Consider the following 23181-nt stretch of genomic DNA (forward strand, 5'->3'; position numbering starts at 1 on the left):
ATAAATTAAGTAATATTTTTTCCAAGGATTTCATATTTTATACGGAATCTTCCAAGTTTAGGTATATTTTATACCTTAGGCTTAGGCGTTATTTACTCTTAACTACTAATAATTCTCAAGCAAAGTTAGCCGTTATAGTTTCCTTGAAAGTTTGTACTACCATCCTGAAATTTTTCAAAATTTTCCACCCACTAGTTTAGATTTTAGAGGCGGGGGGACGCTCGATTTTAATGAAAATTTGCACTTTAAAGTTGAATATTTCACTAACAAATCGCTAAATCGAAAAATCGTCATAGCAAACCCGTAATGGTTTTAAAAGACCTATCCAACGATACCCCAGGGCTGGATGAGAAAAAAAAACCCCCACTACGTTTATGGGAGGTACCCTAAAAAAAAATTTATTTTTATTTTTTATTGTACCATTTTGTCGGCATAGTTAACATATATATTCGTGCAAAATTACAGCTTTCTAGCATTGATAGTCCCTGAGCAAAGCCGCGGACGGACGAACAGACAGACAGACAGACAGACATGGTGAAACTATAAGGGTTCCGTTTTTGCCATTTTGGCTCCGGAACCCTAAAAAATGGCAAAAAGTCACATTTGTTGTATGGGAGCCCCTCTTAAATATTTTTTTATTCGGTTTTTAGTAGGTACATAATCTGTGAAAATTTCAACTGTCTAACTATCACGGTTCATGAGATACAGCCTGGTGACAGACGGACGGACAGCGAAGTCTTAGTAATAGGGTTTCCGTTTTTACCCTTTGGGTACGGAACCCTAAAAAAAAACAGCTTTGAACATTTCAATAAAGGCATATTACTAATGATTGTGAGTCAAGACTTTTTTGATGTACTCGTATGTATTTAGTTTGTTTTAGGTATGTATACGCGACTTTATTTTATTCTGCCTTCTGCGTGCCCTTTTCAGCGTCGGTCGCACTGAAATTCCTTTGTTGATTGAAACATCTTTTATTACCTGCATGACCCATATCACTAGCTTTTTGATTATCTCACTTTATTCTGAGGTATTGTTGGCAATGACTGACACAATGGAGTATTGTGCTAGGCGTATTATACTATTCACGAGCTATGCAAATCGCAAACCGTTAACGTGTTGAAAATGTATTTGTCTGGAATTGAAAATACAAACTGAAATATGAGATGCACAGAAAAACAGAAAAATAAGACCATCACTGGGAATCGAACCCAGGTCCTCGGTAATCCGTACCGCGTGCTATACCGCTACACACCACTGATGGTCAACGGTACCGACACGAATTTCCCTATGCACCTCATATCTCTGCTTGTGTTTCTTACTTAGTCACTTAGCAGCGACGCTAGCGACATCTATGCCGTAAGCCTCAAACTTTTCCGGCATTCCTTTGGAACTAACCGCTCACCCGAAAAGAGATATCGTTTCTAAGCAATCCAATTAAGATTGGTTTTTTGGAATCTTTTGTATTTTTTTTTTTATTTCAATTCCAAATTTTTAATTTTTTTTTTCTGTTTTTTCTGTGCATCTATATTTCAGTTTGTATTTTCAATTTCGGTTTGGGATGACCGTAAAAGTAAAAATTTGGAATTGAAATAAAAAAAATACAAAAAGATTCCAAAAAACCAATCTTTATTTGTCTGGAATTTTTCTAGTATTTTTATGCATCATTCTACACGATCACTGGTTCATTTTGCTGTTTTTGTAATGTTGAAACAGTTATGAAATAGTAGCTGTTTCCCGCCGATGCCGATGCCGTGGTGGCGGAGCGGTTTGACCTATGGCCTCTCAAGCAGAGGATCGTGGGTTCAAATCCCGGCTCGCACCTCTAAGTTTTTCGGAATTCATGTGCGAAATTACATTTGAAATTTACCACGAGCTTTAACGGTGAAGGAAAACATGGTGAGGAAACCTGCACAAACCTGCGAAGCAATTCAATGGTGTGTGTGAAGTTCCCAATCCGCACTGGGCCCGCGTGGGAACTACGGCCCAAGCCCTCTCATTCCGAGAGGAGGCCTGTGCCCAGAAGTGGGAATTATATAGGCTGGGATGATGGGATGAGCTGTTTCCCGCGACTTCGCGCCCTCGAAACTAACTTTTTTTTTCGGGAGAATATAAATATGTATAAGGTGTAATGTCTGCAAAATTTCACGACAAAAATGGCGGGAAAGTGTAACAAACAAACTCACGTTTGAATTTGTGATTTGATTTGTAAGTAAGGATCTGAGATAATTAATTCAATACTATCTAGAAGGTGGGATAGACTGCCCGTAACTACTAGGCACTTACTGAATTCGAAAATCGAAGGCTAGCGGGACGGTAAGATACGAATTTAGAATTTTTGCACTTCGTATTAGGGTCAGCAACACCTATACTCGACGCCGTATTTAGATTCCAAATAAGGCCTCGCTCTTGCAGGGGCCTCGCGCATCATGCCAAGCAAATTTTAAAAAATATCTCGTCAAACATGACAAATACCTAAAAAAAACAAGCATACCTACTTTCGCATCACATACTTTTCACGAAGGACAAAGGGCCTAGACCTGCCGCCCGGAGCCTCGCAATGGGTAAGGCCGCCATGTTTACCATAGTTGTCCATACGTGATTTGTTGTCAATATTTATGTGCATATCAAAAATATTTATAAACAGTATATACGCAAATTATGAGATTAATAGTATCCAAATGTTGTTTAAACCTTAAGTATTGCCACTGTAATATGAACTTTCCTTCTACAAATCAGTTGCAACCAAATATATGTTGGTGAAATTAATATTTACATGAAATTATTTATTTATGCAGTTGCATTTAATTTTAGCTTTACAATTATATATAAATAAATTACGTGCATTATTTAGAAAAGTTAAAACTTACCGATGCAAAACTTTTTGATTTTATTGGCAGCACATGAGTAGTTTTTTTTGTAATCTATATACGGCGTTGAGTATAAGCCAGTTGGTACCTTTGTTGTCTTCGCAGGATGTTCGCGATTGGCATAGGGGCTACCTCATTACTGACTCTGTTCACGCCGCCCCTGGCGCACACCAGCACGTCGCTCCTGATCGCCGTGAGAGTCGTCGAAGGACTGTTTGAGGTAATACCACCATAGACGTAGACCCACCCCGGTACGGTCTAGTGCCTACCCCATAGGGATGGGTTATACTTTATACTTGCTAAATCGCGTACCAGGGCTTAAAAGTACGTCCACCCTCTCATACCAGGTGCAGAAACCAGGTATCAAAATACATTCAAACGCAACGAGTAGGATAGTTGCTTCCTTGCAAGTTTAAATTAAACCTTGTTGCAGATAAGATTCAAAATATTTCAATCAAGACGTAATATACTTTGAAAGTATTTTATTTCACGTATAAGCACAATCTGAACCTTATGTGTATGAATATAAGATAATTTTGCTTTGAAGGGACAGTATACTTTAATGGAAAAATACTTTCAAGTCTTGCAAGTATATCGGGTCGGTACCTGGTTGGTATCATCATCATCATCATGTCAGCCGAAAGACGTCCACTGCTGGACATAGGCCTTCCCCAAGGCTCTCCACTCAGACCGGTCTGGTGCTTTTCGCATCCACCGCGATCCCGCGATCTTAACCAGGTCGTCGCTCCATCTTGTTGGAGGCCTACCGACAGCTCTTCTCCCGGTCCGCGGACGCCATTCGAGAACCTTTTGACCCCATCGGCCATCAGTCCTGCGAGCAATGTGCCCCGCCCAATGTGCTGGTTGGTAGGTATACTTGCAAGCAAATACCTGGTATCAAAACCTGGTAACTTAAATACGCACCATCTCTACTAGCCCAGAATGTTGGGCTACCAATTGAGTGTGGACTCTGCTTCATCGCATCGGCCATGGCATGTCAGGGGCAATATTTTTTTTCATTCGCAGGGCTTCCCCACTTCCTCGCTACTTTCCCTAACTCCGCTTACCGTTTTCATTATGTGAATTTTTAAGCTAGTTACCAACTCGCTGTCCACTGAAGAAGAGCGGAGATTTTATGCAATTTTATTGGTGAACCTTATACATTCACCGGACTTAGAAAGTAAGAGAGATTTATTTGGTTCCATCAGTACCACCTTACAGTAATAAGACTAAGGGGCTGTTTCACCATCCATTGATTAGTGTTAACTGGCGGTTAAATGTGATGCCGTCTCTATTTGTTTTGTTCGAATAGACGGAGACTGCATCACATTTAACCGTCAGTTAACTTTAATCAATGGATGGTGAAACAGCCCATAAAACTAACAATGAAACTAAATTACATCGGACGCAGTTGCATGGCTCAACACCCTGAATGTTGACATTTAGCATGTTGTATCGTTATTGTTTTTGTATTTTGTAACTTAATGTGTATGTACCTATATATTATAAGCCTATTTCAAATGTATGCCATACGATTAAATAAATAAATTAGGTACATGGTAAAACGATAGGGTTGCCAAGTTGCCATCCAACAACACAATGGGAACAATGAAATTTCCTAGTAAAAATCTTGACATCACCCTAAAAGTCCTGACGTTTCTCGTAACCAGAGGCCGTATTGCCTAACTTATATTTGCGATCACAATCAAATGACAGCTTTCGCATACAACAAATGTCACTTCATTGCAATTGCGAGCGTCAGAATCAGAAACGTTATAAAATACAATACGGCCTCTGGTATCTCGAATGGCGATCACAGGTGGCCTGACGACATCGTGAGAGTAGCGGTCGCCACTCGAGAACTTTTCTCCCCCAGCGGTCATCTGTTCTTCGAGCGATGTGGCCCGCCCACTGCCACTTCAAATTAAATATTTTTACAGCTATGTCGATGACTTTAGTTCTTCGACGAATTTCCGTATTCCGGATTCTATCGCTCAAAACTCCAAGCACAGCTCTGTCCATAACTCCTTGCGTGGCACTGAGCCTCTCCAAGAGGCCCCACTAGGTAGACTGACATCATATGCAAGTAATATAATAATAATAAAAATGTTTATTGTACTCAAAAACAAGTGTTACAAACATAGACGTAAGTATTTCTTTGCTCACCCGCGACCTTATGATAGCTAAGTGTATGCAAAATATCTTCCTTCCTCCACCTCCACACTGTAAGAACACACACAAATCACACCCCATCTATCACTACCACCACACTAAACGTACGCGTTTCGAACTAAACCAGAGCTCATCTTCAGAGCAACACAACCGTACACCATGCTACCAGATGTTAGACTAACAAACTTGTAACAAACCACAACAACCGTTTTAATTTGTCACTGTAACTCCGTGAAGTACTCAACTATAATTTTTCTCAAACAAAACAAAACTACCCACAAAATATTAATAAATTTTAATCGTCATGTAAAACTACCTTGACTTTTTATTTATCACTGTCAATGGGGTTACTTTTAAACCTGTGTTCAGCAGGCGTGTTGTCCATTGTGGCGTTCTAATGGTGATTTTCCACCGGCGAGACGAGACGAGAATTGAAATTTGTATGCATTCTCGCGCGCCCGCCGCGAGCCGCCGCGGGCGCTGCCATACAAATTTCAATTCTTGAAATACCTTGAAAACCACCTTGAGGGGGCCTTTGTTCAGCAGTGGATGTCTTCCGACTGATGATGATGACTTATTTTGTATGTTGTAGGGCGTGACGTACCCGTGCATCCACGCGGTGTGGTCCCGCTGGGCGCCGGCGGGTGAGCGCGCGCGGCTCGCCACTTTCGCGTTCAGCGGCAGCTACGCCGGCACCGTCGTCAGCATGCCGCTGTGCTCGCTGCTCGCGCATTACACCGGCTGGCCTGGCATATTCTACGTCTTCGGTTAGTTATTATTCGTTTTTTTAATACGATAGATATATAGTTAGATAGGTAGATAGACAAACAGATAGATAGATAGATATACTGACCTGGCATATTCTACGTCTTCGGTTAGTTATAATTCGTTTTTTTTTTTAATACGATAGATATATAGTTAGATAGGTAGATAGACAGACAGATAGATAGATAGATATACTGACCTGGCATATTCTACGTCTTCGGTTAGTTATAATTCGTTTTTTTTTAATACGATAGATATATAGTTAGATAGGTAGATAGACAGACAGACAGATAGATAGATAGATGATATACTGACCTGGTATATTCTACGTCTTCGGTTAGTTATAATTCGTTTTTTTTAATACGATAGATATATAGTTAGATAGGTAGATAGACAGACAGATAGATAGATAGATATACTGACCTGGCATATTCTACGTCTTCTAGTAATCTTCTAGTCGTCTTCGTCGTCTAGTAATGACTCATCATTAATAGTTTTAATACGATTTATTGTTAGGTAGGTAGACAAACAGATAGATAGATATACTGGCCTGGCATATTCTACATCTTTGGTGAGTCATTATTATTATTATTTTTTTAAATATGATAGCGAGCAGGTGGGTCACCTGTTAGAAAGCAAACACCGCCGTCCTTCAACATCCATAACGTATGTTACGGATGAGTTGTGTTCTTAAAATGTTTTTTTTATTTTCAGGTATAATGGGATTGGTTTGGACTACGATTTGGTGGCTCGCCGTCAAGGAGTCGCCCGAAAAAGACCCTCTGATATCACCATCGGAACTTAAATACATACAGGTAATTTTTGCGCCACAAAATGACGTCATTTGAATGTCAATCGAACTAGAAGTTAGCTTCCAGCAGGGCTACTACGAAACTCGAAACTCGAAGTTCGTGTCGTGCGGTCCCTCTGACACTTATACTATTTAATACGAGAGCGAGAGGGACGGTACGATACGAAGTTCGAGTTTCGTAGTAGCCCTGCTGTTCATAACCTTGTTTATCTTCTTCAGGATTCGCGAGGCACGCAGGCAATAGAGGGCTCGAAAATTAGGCACCCGTGGCGGGCCATACTGACCTCTGGGCCGGTGTGGGCCATCGTGATGGCCCATTTCAGTGAAAACTGGGGGTTCTACACGCTGCTCACATTTCTGCCCACTTTCATGCAAGGTAAATTAGAACTTACTATGAAACTTGTTATTATTTTTACATTGAGAAATTTCGCCGTAATAATTTGTACCTAGTGAAATTGGGATGTCCCAAAATTTGACAACATATAATAAATCGAAAACCATTTGTTAGAAATAGGCTTCGTGAAGCGTTTTCAGAAGTCAGATTCCAAAAATGTGATAAACTGATTTAAATAAACAAAATTTAAGTAATGACCCTCATTTGACCCTGCAGTGTCTCGTCACAAAGGCAGTTATAAAGCAGGTCTACACTCTTAAGCAAATTGACAGTTTGAAATGTTCCTGTCCTGCTTATAATAGCAAAGAGTGACAAAGATAGAACTTTAATCACATGATGCGCAACTGGCCTTAAACAGTTGTCATTTATCGTAAAGTCCGAAATGTATACGAGTATTTCCAATGTATTTTTACAAATTAAATTATTAAATTACTATGTTACATACAAAAGAATTTAAATATCAGATTTTTAAAAGATATCTATTTACTATCACACCATTAAATAAACAAAGGAATAATCGAAGCTAAAAGAAGAGAAATAAAATAAAACTATTTGTCATGGTTCATTTAGGACCCTAAACCGTGCTTGAATTATTGTCAAATTGTAATGCCACAGATTATGTTATGTACGACCTGATTTTTTCCAGGCAATGAAATGTGGCTGTCTCACTATGACGTCATCCAGCCTATTTCGTAAAAAATGTATAAAAAAATAAATACTCATCCAAATTCAAAATCAATGAAAATGGTATCTTAAAATCCCTATTCTTTCCAAAAAAAAAAACTATAGGTTATTTTTTTTGGTGCATCCCATTTCGAGTCGGCCAGGATTGTCTCCGCAGGACGGAACTCCTCAACGGTAAATGGTGATCTACTAGAAATTTGGTACGGATACGTGGTATGGATGAAAAAGTAGACAGCAAAAAGTACAGTCAGCGATATTAACTTGTGTATTACTTCTGTACTGATACTTTTTATTCACATTTCTTTACTATTTGGGATACCGAAGAATATTGATGTATATCAACTTTGTATCTTTCTTTAGTCGAATAACTTTTAGAAATCGCAATTTGGTTGGCGAATCAATCGCTTGTTGTTTTGTTTTGTCTATTCTTCTTTTTTCTTTTGCTTTTGTTAGGAGTGAGAAGGGTAAAGGAGACTGGCCTATGCCTATTTCTTTTTTATATACTGGCAACCCATTTTGTAATGTTAGTATTTCTTTTTATTTTATTTAAATAGGAAAGTATTTTTTATATTTTTTAAACTAAAAATTGTATCGGTCTCACTTAGCTGTACTTTTTTCAATGTATAATGACCAGATGGTCCCAAAGGAAGACCAGCGCCGTTCGCAGACCGGCAGATTGCTGATTTGGGACCATTTCGTGACATGCATACGTAACAATTTTTATTTTATTTTTATTATTGCTGCTGTCTTTTTTAATGTCACGAATAAATGTTTTCTTTCTTTCTTTCTTTCTTTCTATTAAACATTACAATTTTAATAAAAAATCATTAAATTAATAAAAAAAAATTTTTTTCGCATAGTATAAAATAAAGTCACTTCCCGTCGTGCAATGAAGCCGGGGCGAGCCGCTATTCAAAATTAAATTAGAACAAGAGCACGCGTGGGCATGAAATCGATTTGAAATATGAATGGATTTTGCAACGCTAAATGCCATTTTACCACTGCGCTGGAACTAATTTCGTCGCGCAAATGCCATAAATCAATTTGTTATCGTTTATTTATATCGATCGCTGCAAAATACTGTGGGTTAATAACATTTATATCGAGTTCAAAGTGCTGATAAACTTTAGCATTCACTTGTAATGGCATTATAGCGAATATTACATTACATGTAAAAGTGCACAAAATAAACAGTGCATAAAGTAAAATCTTTGTCTAAGACCAATGCAATCAGGTGCCAACAGCCACAAACAAAAACGTCTCTTTTTTTTGAATAATTCATAATTTATAAAAAATAAAATCAATAAAATAAATCAATAAAACTATGTACTAATGCATGAAAAATAAAAGTTACTTACCTACCTAGTAAGTGAACGAGTGTGTGTGTGTGTTGCTATTTAATTTCCTCGCAATCAAAGTGAAAAACAGAGTGTAAAACCCATTTATCCCTCGACTCCACTCTTGCCGTACTGGCTCGGGTGGCTATATGAACGTATCGGGTATAATGGCTCGTTTTATGTTCTTGTTGTACAGTCTACTATTCTTTAATAGCTTCGATCATTGTACTTAGCATCGCCTCGTGACATTTTCAGACGTGTTCAAGTTCAAGACGTCCCAAACGGGCTGGGTCTCGGCCGTGCCGTATCTGGCCATGGCCATAGTGCTCCAGGTGGCCGGCCATTTGGCCGACTGGCTGCTGCAGAAGGGAGTGCTCTCCAGGACCAATATCAGGAAGCTGTTCAACTGCGGTGCTTTCTTGGCTCAGGTACTTAATACGAGTTGGAAGGAACAACAAAGTAACGATTAATCGGGAAAACTGACATACGACCACGTCGTTGGTTCCTTCTTCGCCGGATTCCAAGTTTGTCAGATTCCAAACTCGTCGGATTCCAAACTCGTGGGATTTGTGGCAGTCGAATTATTAAATTATAAAGTAACCTACCTATTTATTCTAACTTAAGGCATGCCACCGTTACGTACGACGATGAGCGAAGCGAGGAAGAGTGTTAGGTGTAACTGCGACCCAACAGCGCGCGAGCCGAGCGAGCAAAGCGAGCGGGCCGCGGAAGCGGCCAGCGAAGCGCCAGAATCAAGTTTTTTTATAATATAATATTTTTAAGAATAAATGTAAAAAGAAAACTCAAATTAAATTGTCTATGTGATAAGTTTGGAGTCCGACAAACTCGGAATTCGACGAATTTGGAGTCCGACGAACTTGGAATTCGGCGAAGAAGGAACCAATCGACCACGTCAGCGAATAGTCGATAAAAGATGCCGAATATGATAATACCTTTAAATTGTAATATGACTTGCAATTAACGATTCTAATTCTAATATTTTATTTTATTTATTTACTATGTAATTAGTAAACAATAGATCCGGCTGTTGAAATTCCGGGGTTTAACTAAATTCCACATGTTCTACATTTTGTCCCAATCCCGTGGGAATATCGCGATAAAAAAGTAGCCTATGTGTTATTCCAGACGTCCAGCTACCTGCATACCGAATTTCACCCAAATCCGTACAGCCGTCTTTAGTGTGAAGGAATAACAAACATACACACAGTCACAAAGTTTCGCATTCATAATATTAGTAAGAAGTAGTAAAATAGTACAATATACATTATAACTAACTATAACTAAACTAACATGAAATAAAATGCTCAAATATTCCTGCCTGAGATTATCAACAAACTAACTTTTTCACCCCGATTTTGTTGCAGACCATTTTTATGATAGCAGCGTCGTATGCGACGTCAGTTGCGGGCTGTCTCGTGTGCTTGACGATCGCTGTCGGCTTGGGAGGATTCGCTTGGTCGGGCTTCAGGTACCTACTTACTCATACATTTATTCAGTTAGGTGTTCCTAATTAATGTGCGGCTGACGCAAAATACGTCAAATTAATGTCCGACGATATACTTTATATGGATATGACTACAATTTATTTAAAAAAGTAACATAATTATGTAACATATTGAAGGAAACGCACATAAATTCACAACTGAAATCGTCAATGTAATTGACTAGTCTGAGAAGTAATAGATATGTATAAACAGTTTCAAGTCTTAAGAGATGACAATTTAAAAGTATAAGTCTTATCCATCCTATGCTTTCGTCGCCATATTGCATCCATCGGCCGGCCATTGTTCATAATCATTCGCTTACTGCGTGTCATCTTTGTACGTATCTTTATGTGAGACCTTAGTACAGTCGAGTTCAGCTTGTGAGTTTTTTTTTTATCAAAACTATCTGAACACGACTCTATTGTTAACGGCGTAGAAGCGTGTTCAGATATTTTTGATCAAAATTTTGCTCACAAATTTATGTACTCGACTTAAACCAAATTAAGCACAATTTTCACCACTTTCAAATGGTATTTTCGAGTGCTGTAATTTCAAAAATGTCTTTTCATGGTCCCTTACTAAATTTCTTCTTCTAACGTATGTTTTCTCTAATTACAGCGTGAACCACCTTGACATAGCTCCGCCGCACGCCAGCGTGCTAATGGGTCTCTCCAACACCATAGCGACCCTGCCCGGGATCATAAGTCCCCCGCTCGCCGGTTCCATAGTCACTGGCAAGGTGAGCCATCTTTACGAGATTCTACAATACAATACAATACAAATATTCTTTATTGATCACCAAAAGCAGTACAGAGACAAAGAAACTAAATGAAATTAAATTAAATAGTTTATTCTTCTGGAAAGGGTTGGTTTACACGTGCTGCCGGAAGATATACGTGCTCCTTAATCAGCCTTAAATAGCATGCAAAATATTAAAATTATCATATTTATCATAATATTTAAATTTAACAAAATAAAGATAATTAATTATGAATATTAATTCGGCAATTAAAAATAATACGGTCATGTCAATATTGTGGGGCTGCGGCTGCTGCAAAGATCATTATCTCAAAAAAGGCTAAACCGATTTTGATGAAACATGTCTAAGAACCGTCGCTAGGACACCTGATTTCAAATTAAAAAAACCGCATTCAAACCGGTCCACCCGTTTAAGAGCTACGGTGACACAGACAGACACACATGGCGGTCAAACTTATAACACCCCTCTTTCTGCGTCAGAAGTTAAAATAAAAATATTACGAGTACAATCAGTAAATTAAAATAAAGCAATTTTCATTTTCCAGACAGCGGAAGAATGGCGCGTGGTATTCTTCATCTCGAGCGCCATCTATTTGCTGGGCGCTATAATATACGGCATCTTTTGTTCCGGAGAGAAGCAACCCTGGGTGGTGGAGGCGGAAACTGAACCTAGTTTCGACACAGATGGCGCCTCTGTAACGACTGCGAGAGGTTACGACAACAAGGCTATGGATCATAGTGAGATGTAGATAAATCTTAGGACAAACTGTTTACGCTAGATGGCAGTAACTGTGCAAATTAATGAGGACCTTTTAAGTTGAGAACTAGCTTGTGAATATGTTTTCGCCCTCGTACATAAAAAAGTAGTTCAATATCCTGTGGGAATTTTGAAAAACACTTCAATATACGAAAGTTAAACGCCGGCCAAAATGTGCATTGTTTATTGTCTGAGAATCTGCTGCGGTCACTTATACGCAAAAGAGACTCTTGGGTTTTATTCAGGGGGTTTCCTGCATGTCATGACACTGTTTACGAGCAAGTGTGATGAAAAATAATAAAATTGATTCATGAGCAATTTTTCCAAAAAAAAATAGGACTTGTCCAATATTTTTTTGATGATCTAATAACTGAATGAATAATAATTCCACTTTTTTTACTCAAGACACTACACCAATAAATTATTAAAATATTTTTCAACTAAAATTCTTATTTATTTTACACATTCAACTACTTCGAAGGCTTATAGGTACTAACTAATTGTATAGACTCTATATAGACTACTATTATTTTTATAAAATCTAGCTAGCAAGAATGGAAATACCCCGGAAAAGAAATCGAATATAAATAAAATAACACATAAAAGCGAATTGAACACTTCAAGTTATGTATGTACAGTGGAGGGCAAGCCGTAGCGTCAAATATATGTCACACACCTTATGGTTAGTGGCATAAGTGTATGAGTATTTTTGACGGTTCACTAATGCTTCGCAACTAACGTTTGGCAACCTGATTCATTTCGCAACTTTTTGTTTCGCAACTATTAAATATGTTTGATACTGTTTACACGCGGCAAAAAATTTGGCCCTCAAATGTATGCAGAATCGGTAATTTTGTATGAAGGGTGGGCCAAATTTTAAGCCGCTGAATATATTTCAGGATTTCTATAAAACTAACCTAAAGTACTACACGATGGCCCTAAAATAAATCCTGAAATACGGTCCTTTAACTTTAGATGAGCCTTGATCGACTGATTAGCGCTAACTGACGTTTATGAATCATGTTTTTTAGCATCGGGCCTTCAAGGAGCCTTCAAGGAGGCTCTAACTTTTTATGAATAAGGCTGTTATAGTTTTCGAAACGAAAAGTTGCGAAATGAATCAGGTTGCCAAACTTTAGTTGCGAAATGAACGGATACCATTTTTTTTACGTTAACTACAGATTCTTATTCTGACGTAATAAGACCGCGGTAGCATATTTTCGAAGTGTTCGAGTGAATATTTTTACATTTGACTGTATACCTACACAGTTTCAGGTTTGAAGCTTAATGTACAGTCAAGACAAAACTGGTTCGTACCAGGGTGGAGCCATTTAATAATTAATTTCACTATGATTTCCATGACAAAAATATCGATACTTGAACTCTAATACCTTAATAATAGAGTGCATGTGCCGATATTTTTGGCCACCTTCGCCGTTCCGAAATATCTGATGGTGACTGTACATAATTCAGTTTGTTCCACGGTATAATAGAGTTGCTGATGTCCTTGCCTTTATTTAAATACTTTGAGAACAATTATTATTCTGCTGTGTGTAATAAATAATAGTTAGTATGGTGTGTACTGTCTGTGTGATATTTTTTATGGTAGATAATACAATATAACACAAATATTATTTACAAAACACCACAAATCAATACAGTCAATAAACGAAATGGAAATGTAAAACAAGATAAACCATAGACGTTATAATCGCTTAGAAGCGATCTCTTCCAGACAACCGTAGTATTAGTCATTGCTTAGTAAAATTTAAAGTTGTACTCGTTCCTATTTTTTATATACGTACAGTCGAATTGCATGCCATCAGTTATATCGTTATAAAAAAGTTGCTCAAAATGTCTTAAATTGTTTTCTATCAGCCGTGGTGGCCTAGTGGTGTGACCTATGGCCTCTCAAGCAGTGGATCGTGGGTTCAAATCCGAGCTTGTACTTCTGAGTTTTTTGAAATTCATGTGCGAAATTACATGTGAAATGTAGTTTTACGGTGAAGAAAAGTAGCGTGAGAAAACTTGCACGAACGTTGTGTGTGTGTAAAGTTCGCAAAAAGCGGGGCAGTGGCAGAAGAGCGACCTTTCTGTGACGGGCGCTTTAAAAAGTTTTGGGCGTGGGTAAAGTAAGACCGAGAACTTGTGTTTTAAGGTATCTCAAAGTTTTATTTCATTGTTACTACAACCGTATGTCTTTATAAATTAAGTTGAGTTTTATTCCGTCCATCTTTTCATTGTTTTTTTTTTCATTATTATTTGAAGCAGCTTCTTTCTGATTTCTTTACTTTTACTTATTGTTTAGTTTTATAGCCCTTGCATTTTAACCTTTTCGACGCCAACTACTCATATACATACGCACCGCAGGTTCCACGCCAACGTTCTATATATACGTCCGTTACTTCAATGCAAGAGCAACCTTCGTTCCATTGTGTTAAGGTTTAATTTTAGGCATTGCAATAAAGAAGCCTGGCGTATGGGTGATGTCTTTTGTATTTGACGTGGCGGCGAAAAGGTTAAAAGCGTATCCATAGAAAGTTGAAATTTCATATTGTAAAAATGAAATAAAGTTTCCAATATCAGTTCTATACTCTACTACATAAAATAAAGTACTTTTTTGAGTTTTGTTTTTAACTTTAAGGTAAACGTCTGAGTGCTCGACACGCTAATGCCCAATAGACGACACTCTGCTGTCATCTCTATTGCTAATGACATAAGATTAAAGATATGCCAACTATTGGGGCAGAGACGAGCTCTCGTACGTCTACCTTACTTGTTTTATTGTAATTACATGTAACTATGACTGTGAAACAAAACATTCCTTACAAATCCTAGTTTTTAAAAAGAGAAATCTTAGTTTTACTTATATTTTGATACGCGGCAAAGACGCTATAATGTATTCGATTTTTAAGAGCGTTTATACCTGCTGAGCTGGCAACGTTGCATTTTTAATAGTTTTTCTCGATTATTCCATAAAAATTAAATTAAAATTAAAAATGTGGTCTGATAGAACGGTTCTTAATATATAAGTTAATGTGTCTATAATGTCTATTGCAATAATTTATCGTGATGGACTTTTCTTTCCTTTAAAAACCGTCAATAAACATTTGTTCGTTTTTAAAGAATATAAAAGTCTATCACGAATAATTATTGGAGTAGACATTATTAACTTATATATTAAGAACAGTTCTAACAGGCTACATTTTTAATTTTCATTAAATTTTTATGGAATAATCGAGAAAAATTAACAAAAATGCAACGTTGCCAGCTCAGCAGGTATAAACGCTCTTAAGCAATGTTGGTCTTGTATGATCATGAATTTTATTTGAAAATTGCTTGTACATAACAGCACACTGAAATAAGAGAAACGCACGAGCGGTGGTTAAAAATGGAACTCATTTTTCGTACAAGAACGGAACTTTCGCATAGACGGTAGCGCCGCTGTCGTGCGTTTTTCAAATTTCTGGTTATTGTACGTATTGAATGTGATAATGTAATATTATTTTAGCTTTAAGTGTGTGAACATTTAATGTGAATTGTTAATGTATGTAATAAATACCTATATGCTGAAATCAAAGATTTTTTATATCAGTTCATTCAGTTTACATTGTGTGAGAAACCTTCATATCAAGTTGTCCTATCTGTGACCTACGACCGGACAAAAAACGCCATCAAACTCAACTCAAACCAATTCTGGTATTTTCAGATCCATGATCCAACAATTATAAGGTAAATGCTTGAGAAAAAAATGATTCAATTTATCCACCGAGAATACTTCAATGGAAACAATAGTACAACTAGTGAATAGAACTTTTCGATAACTTTTCCTTTTTTACATTGTATTGTACTCAATAATCAATAGTTGATTCCAGTACATAATACACATTAGAGAAACCCTTGCTACATGCCCAGTGGTAAAGACAGACTGAAAACTTATAAAACAGAAGCTCGTGCTCTATTCTTGTGGCAAATTAAATTACCGATAATTCCTTTTCTCTTGTAGGTATACTATTGTCACATATTTGATTATTCAATTACATTTTAATTAATTTAATTACTCAACAAATTGGCGACGATGTCGTTTGATTTGAAGAAAGGCAAACGTGCGCGTGCCATTCTACGCAACTAATCAAAGTTGATTTCATAACAAAACTACTTACGATTAACTAGAAACCCTTGCTACATATACAATGTCGAATAGAAGAGGAGACGGAAGAGGAGGATCTTGAGGTAGAAATCTACTCCCTGCTCCTCTGATTCACGGCGGAGGCGTGTCACATATTTGATTTGAATGGTTTCTTAGTTACAGTTGTTGATGACTTGGACTGTCATTCTAATATATGTCCTTTATCCTAATAAAGAGATGTACATTTTAATTAATTTAATTACTCAACACTATAACATAAATTATCAGGGCGTACAATATTGTTCATTCCAGCTTTGAAAGCGAAATGAAGAAAGTGGCGCCCTCGACCCATTCCAATTTCGAATTCGAGTGGCGTGCGACAAGAAAGAGCCAATACAAATACTTTATTCAAACGTTACACACTTACAAAATGGAGAAATTGAGTTACCCACACTATTAAATAATGATTATTGCAAAAGATCTTTACGTAATATTTAATCATTATTATATAGCCTTAGCATAATAATAAAAAAATACGTCAAAACAACCGCATCGCTAAATTTAATATAAGCGCCTCCTATCGAGCATTAGTAGCACTAACTGTAGAACCCTGTCGCAATAAGTTATATGAATATTTATCCGACATTATTATAATAAACAATTAAATTACATAGTTTAATTTAGACCATTTAATTTGGTTGCTGATTTTCCTAAAATAGGCAAATGATATAAAATTTAGTTTATGTAAAAGTGTTGATTTTAAGTATCGCGCCGTTGCAGTTAAGTCAAGCCAAGCATTTTATTTTTAAACGCGTTACATAATAAACTGTTTTGCACAGAAATATCATCAGAGGTATTCAAAACAATATCAAGTGCTTATTTTTATAGAATAATGTATTATACGTTTTTAAATTTTATAGTTTCATTTTCACCTCAAGGCAAATCTGGTGACGGCTTTTCACTTTTTTTGGTAAAAATAGAAGTAGTTATAAAAATAGACATCTCTAAATCTATAATTTCTAAACTTGTTTTGTGTAAATTGAAATAAAATCACCTTTATCATTTTAAAACCCTACGCTTAAACGGTTTTCAAATGCTTCTAATAATATTTCGCACTTTAGTGCAACACTTAGGAACTAATAGTTTATATCTAATTAAATAAACATTAAAACCACAAATGCAGGGCCAATAAAACTACTCAATTAATTAAAAAGATGGTGTTTGTTTTTCTTTAACCGCCAATTTGAACGTGACGTCACACACAGCCGCCGCCGCCCTCTTGTCGGCAAACTATAAAGAGAGCGGTACCTTTGTCGCCACCGCTTTTCGCCGATCAGTTTGATTCTCGTCGCACGCGCTGAAAGTTGATTTTTTAAGATTTGATTCGTTTAAAAATGGGAGATCAAGACAATATGATTATGTTCAAGCTTTTAGAGCTCCGAGAGAAGACCGGGTACGATATAGTACAGGAAAATGGGCAGAGGAAGTACGGGCCTCCGCCGAACTGGAATGGACCACCGCCGCCGAAAGGCTGCGAAGTCTTCGTGGGCAAGCTGCCTCGTCAGATTTTCGAGGACGAGCTGGTGCCCATCTTCTCCAAAGTTGGCAAGATCTACGAACTGCGGCTGATGATGGATTTCTCCGGTTCCAATCGGGGTTACGCGTTCGTCACGTACACTAAGAGGGAAGACGCGGCTGCGGCGATCCGTGAGCTCAACGGTTATGAAATCCGGCCAGGAAGGCACATTGGGGTCGTGAAGTCTGTCGATAACTGCCGTTTGTTCTTCGGCGGTATTCCACCGACGAAGACTAAAGAAGAGGTCTTTGAAGAGCTCTCGAAACGCGTGTCCGGGATCGTTAAAGTAATCCTGTACCAGAACTGCTTCGATCGGCGCCGGAACAGAGGGTTTGCGTTTGTGGAGTTTGCTTCCCATCGCGCAGCGGCCATGGCGCGGCGCGCGCTGGTACCAGGGTGCGTCAAGCTGTGGGATCAGGACGTAATGCTGGACTGGGCGGAGCCCGAACCTGACATCGACGACGAGCTAATGAGGAAGGTAAGATCCTGCATTGATACTTTTCCTGCCTATTTTTTTGCGAATTTAGTTTTTACGTGTCTTTTATTTTTGTCTAAATGAGAAACCCGCTAGCGCCCGTGGCTTCAATACTTTGGAGAACTACCCCATGGAAATTTTGCTAAATCTGTCCTATGCAAGATATCAGCTTTCTGGATCTAAGAGTTTCTGGGAGTTGTGTGTATGTGTTAAACATAAGCTATGCTATTTTTTTTATCATGTAGCTTTGCGTTACAGGTGAAAGTACTATATGTACGTAACTTTCTTATCAGTACCACTCCGGAAACTATACAATCTGTATTTGAATCTGCCATAGGCACTAAAGTTGAAAGAGTAAAAAAAATGTATGATTACGCGTTCATACATTTTTTTGAAAGAGAGCATGCTGAGCTTGCGATGGCTAAATTGCAAAATGCAGAGGTTGATGGCAGCATCGTTGAGATCAGATGGGCAAAACCCGTTGACCGAGAATTATATAGAATACAAAAGCTTAATAAAGGCAATGCGAAATTTAATCACAACATGGACTTGACGCAGACTTTATTGCTTTACAAACAGCACATTGACAAGCGCGAGTATGAGAATGCTAAGGAGGATGAAGGCATCAGTTCTGGTTGCACTGCAGACTCCATATGTGGGTCGCCTGGCGATGGGACGTCTAGTTACAGAAGCTCTGCCGTGAAAGACAACTACACATTAGCTCCAGCTAAACTTGATGCAATGTGTAAAACGTGAGTATTAAAAAAAGTACTTGTCTGTCCAATGTTCAGTGTTTTTTTATTTGCGAGTGTATACTACTTGATAAATCTGTTTCTTGGACTTCCAAAGGTTGCCTGGAAGAGATTGCTCTGTAACAATAGACTGCCCAAGTTGCTTACCTCAGATGTATTATTTTCCTGACTTGTGTTAAATAGTTGTATATTGTATGTACTTCAAGAGTACAGACTCTGAAAAGTCCTTTTAACTTTAAATAATTTACAGGTATTCTTGGGCCCCTCCGATCTACAAATACCAGCAGTTTGTGGACCCCACTGGCACCGCTATGTGGGTGTGCCATGTGGAACTCCCACAGGTAGGCTTACCTTTGCTGACAACCCCCTGCCCTGTTGGCCCCCTGATGACCAGGGCCTGCTACTCAGCAGCCCAGGCAAGAGTGGAGGCTGCGGAAATGACGCTCCATTGTATTAAGGTATTTTTTTTGTATATTTCTTTAATTTAGGGTATTTTGCATTTCAATAGCTGTTAGATTCAAAATTTAAATGTGATTACTCTTGTTGGTTGGCTACCCTCATTTTGTTTTCAATGCTTGAAGCCAATACCTGCCAAAAATACTAGAATATATCCCCTCCCCCTCAAAAAGCAAAGCCATTGGTTTGAAAAATTGGTGAAATTATCAAAATCTCAATATTCAATATATTGCCGCATATTCCTTGGGTTGAAAAAAATATTTTATTTATTTCCTCTAGTTACATTGTCAGATATTATTGAATGTTTTTAAAAGCATGGAAGTGCGTGAAGTTTGGGAACAGGGACCCACCCGTGACGTAATGCTGCTTTAGGAGCTGTTTCACCATCCATTGATTAGCGTTAACCGACGGTTAAATGTGATGCCGTCTACATCTATTCAAATAAAACAAATAGAGACTGCATCACATCTGTCAGTTAACACTAATCAATGGATGGTGAAACAGCCCCTTAGTGTCGTACGGCGTGACGTCACCTGGAACTTAACTGGCTAACTTCATATGCTTAGGGTTCCGTACCTAAAGGGTGCCAACGGAACCCTATTACTGAGACTCCGCTGTCTGTGTCTGTCTGTCAGTCATCAGTCTGTTACAGGGCTTTATCTTCTAAGTCGTAATAGTTAGACACTTTAATTTTCAGATTATGTATTACTGTGGTTGCTATAACAAAAAAAAACTAAAAACAATAAAATAAATATTTAAGGGGGGCTCCCATACAACAAACGTGATTGTTTTGCCGTTTTTTGCTTGATATTAATAACGGCAACAGGTAGACACTTGAAATATTCACAGAATCTTTAGTTGTATAATCAATTGAAAAATAAATAATTAAATAAAAATAAAATCTTTAAGGGGGGCTCCCATACAACATCTAATGTTGTATACATATGATAATAGTACGGAACTCTTCGTGCGCGAGTTCCACTCGCACTTAGCCGGTTTTATTTGTATTATTGACAAAAAAAATACAGTATCCTATATTTTCTGATAATCTGAGGGGCTAATTAAGATTTTTTAGGACATTAGTAGGTACTGTACCCTAATGGTACAGTACTTTGCTTCCAATTTCTTGCTAAACCCGTTTATTGTTACAGGCCCTGAAAGCAAATGTCGAGCGCTCCACGCCGACCCCAGTGCAACCAATCTACCAACCAGTTGTCCAACCTATCCAGGGATTCAATGTCCCGTACGACTACATGCATTCCCCCTACGCGCGACCACCACCGATGCCCGCCGTCCCCAATCTATACCAATGGTTTGAAAACATGAGAATTAATTAATGACCACACTCTTAGTTAACTTAAATTCAGTTCTTGCTACCATGAGTTAGTGCAGCCAAAATTCACACCATATTCTGCAGCAATATGGGAGGATTTTGCTTAACTGCACTGTTTTCTCATGAAATTAGACTCATAAATAATTATTTTATCTGTGAATTCGTTTTAATCTTACTAATTGGTAGTTCTGTTGTCAAAATTTTTGCCATAATTTTGAACTAATGTGGAAAAATTTTGCTTGATTGAACTCTATTGTAGTAATAGGTACACTGCTCAAATTCACCTCAATAGTAAATATTAGACAGCTCTTGGGTTTTAAGTATGTGTTTATACCATGTTTTAGTAACTCTGCTTTCCATTTTCGACCCTATTGTCAAATGATATGGAGACATTTAGTTTGACAGCACTTTGTCACTGATACTCATGAAATAAGACTCGCCAGTGTTTAAATTATAAATCTTAGACAGATTTTAGAGTAGTAAGCAGAGATGTTTTCATTTTGCCATTACTTTTATTAGTGTAAGATATTTTTAAGTGTTGTTTTGACTCTTAGTTGATTTTGTCTAGAGATATAATTATTTTTGTTGACTTTATTTAGACGCGTAATTGTAGTATTTAGAATTTCTTGCGATATAACTATCTTCAATATAGTTTGAAATTTGTACTTATTTTTTTTAACAAACTTTATTAACAAGAAACCTTTGACCTGTTGCAAGCTTTCCAGTTTAAATGTTTTGATACCTAAATATTGTTTTTTGTTACGATAGCTAGTAAGGACCTGTTGATTATATTGTTTAATCATTAATGCTGTACTGGGGATGTTAAATCTTGCTCTGAAGGAAATTTTCGTAAAAATAACAGACTAGGCATTATTTACTTCTGTAAAGCCGCCTTTTTAACTACTTCCTTGTGCTTATACTAAGTATATTCAGAGAAAAGTAGTGTAATAATTCTTTACTTTAATTTTAACCTGACTGTTTATGTAATAAAAATATTTGAAGCATACTTGTTTTGTTTTTCAACATATGAAAGTTATTCCCTATTTAGGTCTTTAGCCCCTGGTATGCTTGAGACGCGGAACCATGTTGTGAGTTTGTGCTTATTGAAACAGGCTAGAATGCAGTATATATATTTTTTTTTTTAGTTCCCGCGTACGAGGGGTTAAAGCCTTGGTTAAGCTGAAGTAAGGAAGGATCACTATACTTGGTTTGGATAGGTATTTAACTAAATGTAAACAAACTTCAGCTGCCAAATTTGGTTTTAAGGATTTTAAACATTTTACTTACACTAGTCTAGTCTAAACTAGACTAGTGTATTTCAATACAGATTTGTATTGAAGTGTCTTATTGCTCTTGTCGCTACTAGGGCATGCAGTACAGGGACCGGTTCCAAAAATTTAATTACCCGGTTCTGGAACAGGGCCGGTACCGGGATTCCCGGTTCTCCCGTAGCTGCGACAAAAAAGTAAGAGACAGTTCTCGCCGTGTCTCTTTTACTCACACAGGATCTATTTCTTTTGTTCGTTTCTTGAGCAAGAAAATAGTCTATAGCCAATCGCTTCCTCGCCGGCGGTGAGTGTCTGAGTGAGACAGCTGCCACAAAAGTCGCACGTTTTCCAGAAATTTTGATGAGTATTTCGAATTTTTTGTAAAATGTAGGTATATTATACCCTCACTCACTACGAATTTGAGCTGTGATATTAGGAATTGATTAATTTCTGTACCTATTTATTTTTATCGCAAAATAATCTTGGAATACCTAGTTGTGTATATAATCAGATGAAAAAGCTATTTAAAAAGAACTTTTGTAATTATTATCTTTTACTTTTATACTTTAGTGAATAAAATGGCCATTTTTTAAACTAATAAGTACCTACCTAAGCTAAAAAGTGGTAATCTATTTTTTATTTACTGAGATACCTAGGTCAAAACCTTGATAACTCAAAATCTCAGTGCGGGTACACAATTTAAACAAATCTGAGAAGTACCTACCTACCTAAATCAAAATTCCTCGAAAACGATGAGATTTTTACTTAGGATTTTTTTTTATTTGGTTAGTAGATAACTCCCATTTAAGTTCGGCGTACTACTACGTTACTATAGGTACACTTTTAGTTTTGTTGACTGTACTGGCATCGTCATTCAACCTACAAATGAATAGGTACTTACCAAATTTAATGCAAGCGGCCGCACTGGCAGTTTTAAGTTTACTTGTATAATCACGCGGTTAAAAACCGCGGCGGTTTAGCCGTAGTGCGGCCTCGGCCTTATTAGGGATTCTGTATAGGGCAATTTAAATTTCAGCACTTGTACTATTACTTATTCTGTGATTTCAGGTAGTTAAAAAAAAAGATTATAATGGTTTAATTGCAGCGTAATTTATTAGATTCCAGGGCAGAAGCAAATAGA

At 37.5% G+C, this 23181-nt stretch overlaps 2 protein-coding genes across 2 annotated transcripts; both read left to right on the forward strand.

Annotated features, from left to right (window-relative positions):
- Nucleotides 1-2934: 2934 nt before the first annotated feature.
- Nucleotides 2935-15298, forward strand: LOC141433119 (vesicular glutamate transporter 1-like). The gene is made up of 8 exons (XM_074094963.1): nucleotides 2935-3087; nucleotides 5632-5806; nucleotides 6519-6619; nucleotides 6835-6991; nucleotides 9286-9458; nucleotides 10416-10519; nucleotides 11154-11274; nucleotides 11840-15298. Exons 1-8 carry the CDS (start codon nucleotides 2974-2976, stop codon nucleotides 12041-12043), a joined length of 1149 nt encoding a protein of 382 aa, XP_073951064.1. The 5' UTR covers nucleotides 2935-2973; the 3' UTR covers nucleotides 12044-15298.
- A 2148-nt stretch (nucleotides 15299-17446) lies between these two features.
- On the forward strand, nucleotides 17447-21778 carry LOC141433120 (probable RNA-binding protein 46). The gene is made up of 4 exons (XM_074094964.1): nucleotides 17447-18234; nucleotides 18490-18983; nucleotides 19234-19441; nucleotides 20591-21778. Exons 1-4 carry the CDS (start codon nucleotides 17575-17577, stop codon nucleotides 20774-20776), a joined length of 1548 nt encoding a protein of 515 aa, XP_073951065.1. The 5' UTR covers nucleotides 17447-17574; the 3' UTR covers nucleotides 20777-21778.
- Nucleotides 21779-23181: the final 1403 nt, after the last annotated feature.

This window comes from Choristoneura fumiferana, chromosome 12 (genome assembly GCF_025370935.1).
Source record: "Choristoneura fumiferana chromosome 12, NRCan_CFum_1, whole genome shotgun sequence".
Lineage (NCBI taxonomy): Eukaryota > Metazoa > Arthropoda > Insecta > Lepidoptera > Tortricidae > Choristoneura > Choristoneura fumiferana.

What these genes read in the sequence shown, in the direction of transcription:
- LOC141433119 (XM_074094963.1), top strand. Translation starts at nt 2,974, where the DNA reads ATGTTCGCGATTGGCATAGGGGCTACCTCATTACTGACTCTGTTCACG. An exon ending in TCGTCGAAGGACTGTTTGAG is followed by an intron (nt 3,088 to 5,631) that starts GTAATACCACCA and finishes TGTATGTTGTAG; the next exon opens with GGCGTGACGTACCCGTGCAT. An exon ending in TCTGCCCACTTTCATGCAAG is followed by an intron (nt 6,992 to 9,285) that starts GTAAATTAGAAC and finishes TGACATTTTCAG; the next exon opens with ACGTGTTCAAGTTCAAGACG.
- LOC141433120 (XM_074094964.1), top strand. Translation starts at nt 17,575, where the DNA reads ATGGGAGATCAAGACAATATGATTATGTTCAAGCTTTTAGAGCTCCGA. An exon ending in ACGACGAGCTAATGAGGAAG is followed by an intron (nt 18,235 to 18,489) that starts GTAAGATCCTGC and finishes TTTGCGTTACAG; the next exon opens with GTGAAAGTACTATATGTACG. An exon ending in TGACGCTCCATTGTATTAAG is followed by an intron (nt 19,442 to 20,590) that starts GTATTTTTTTTG and finishes TTATTGTTACAG; the next exon opens with GCCCTGAAAGCAAATGTCGA.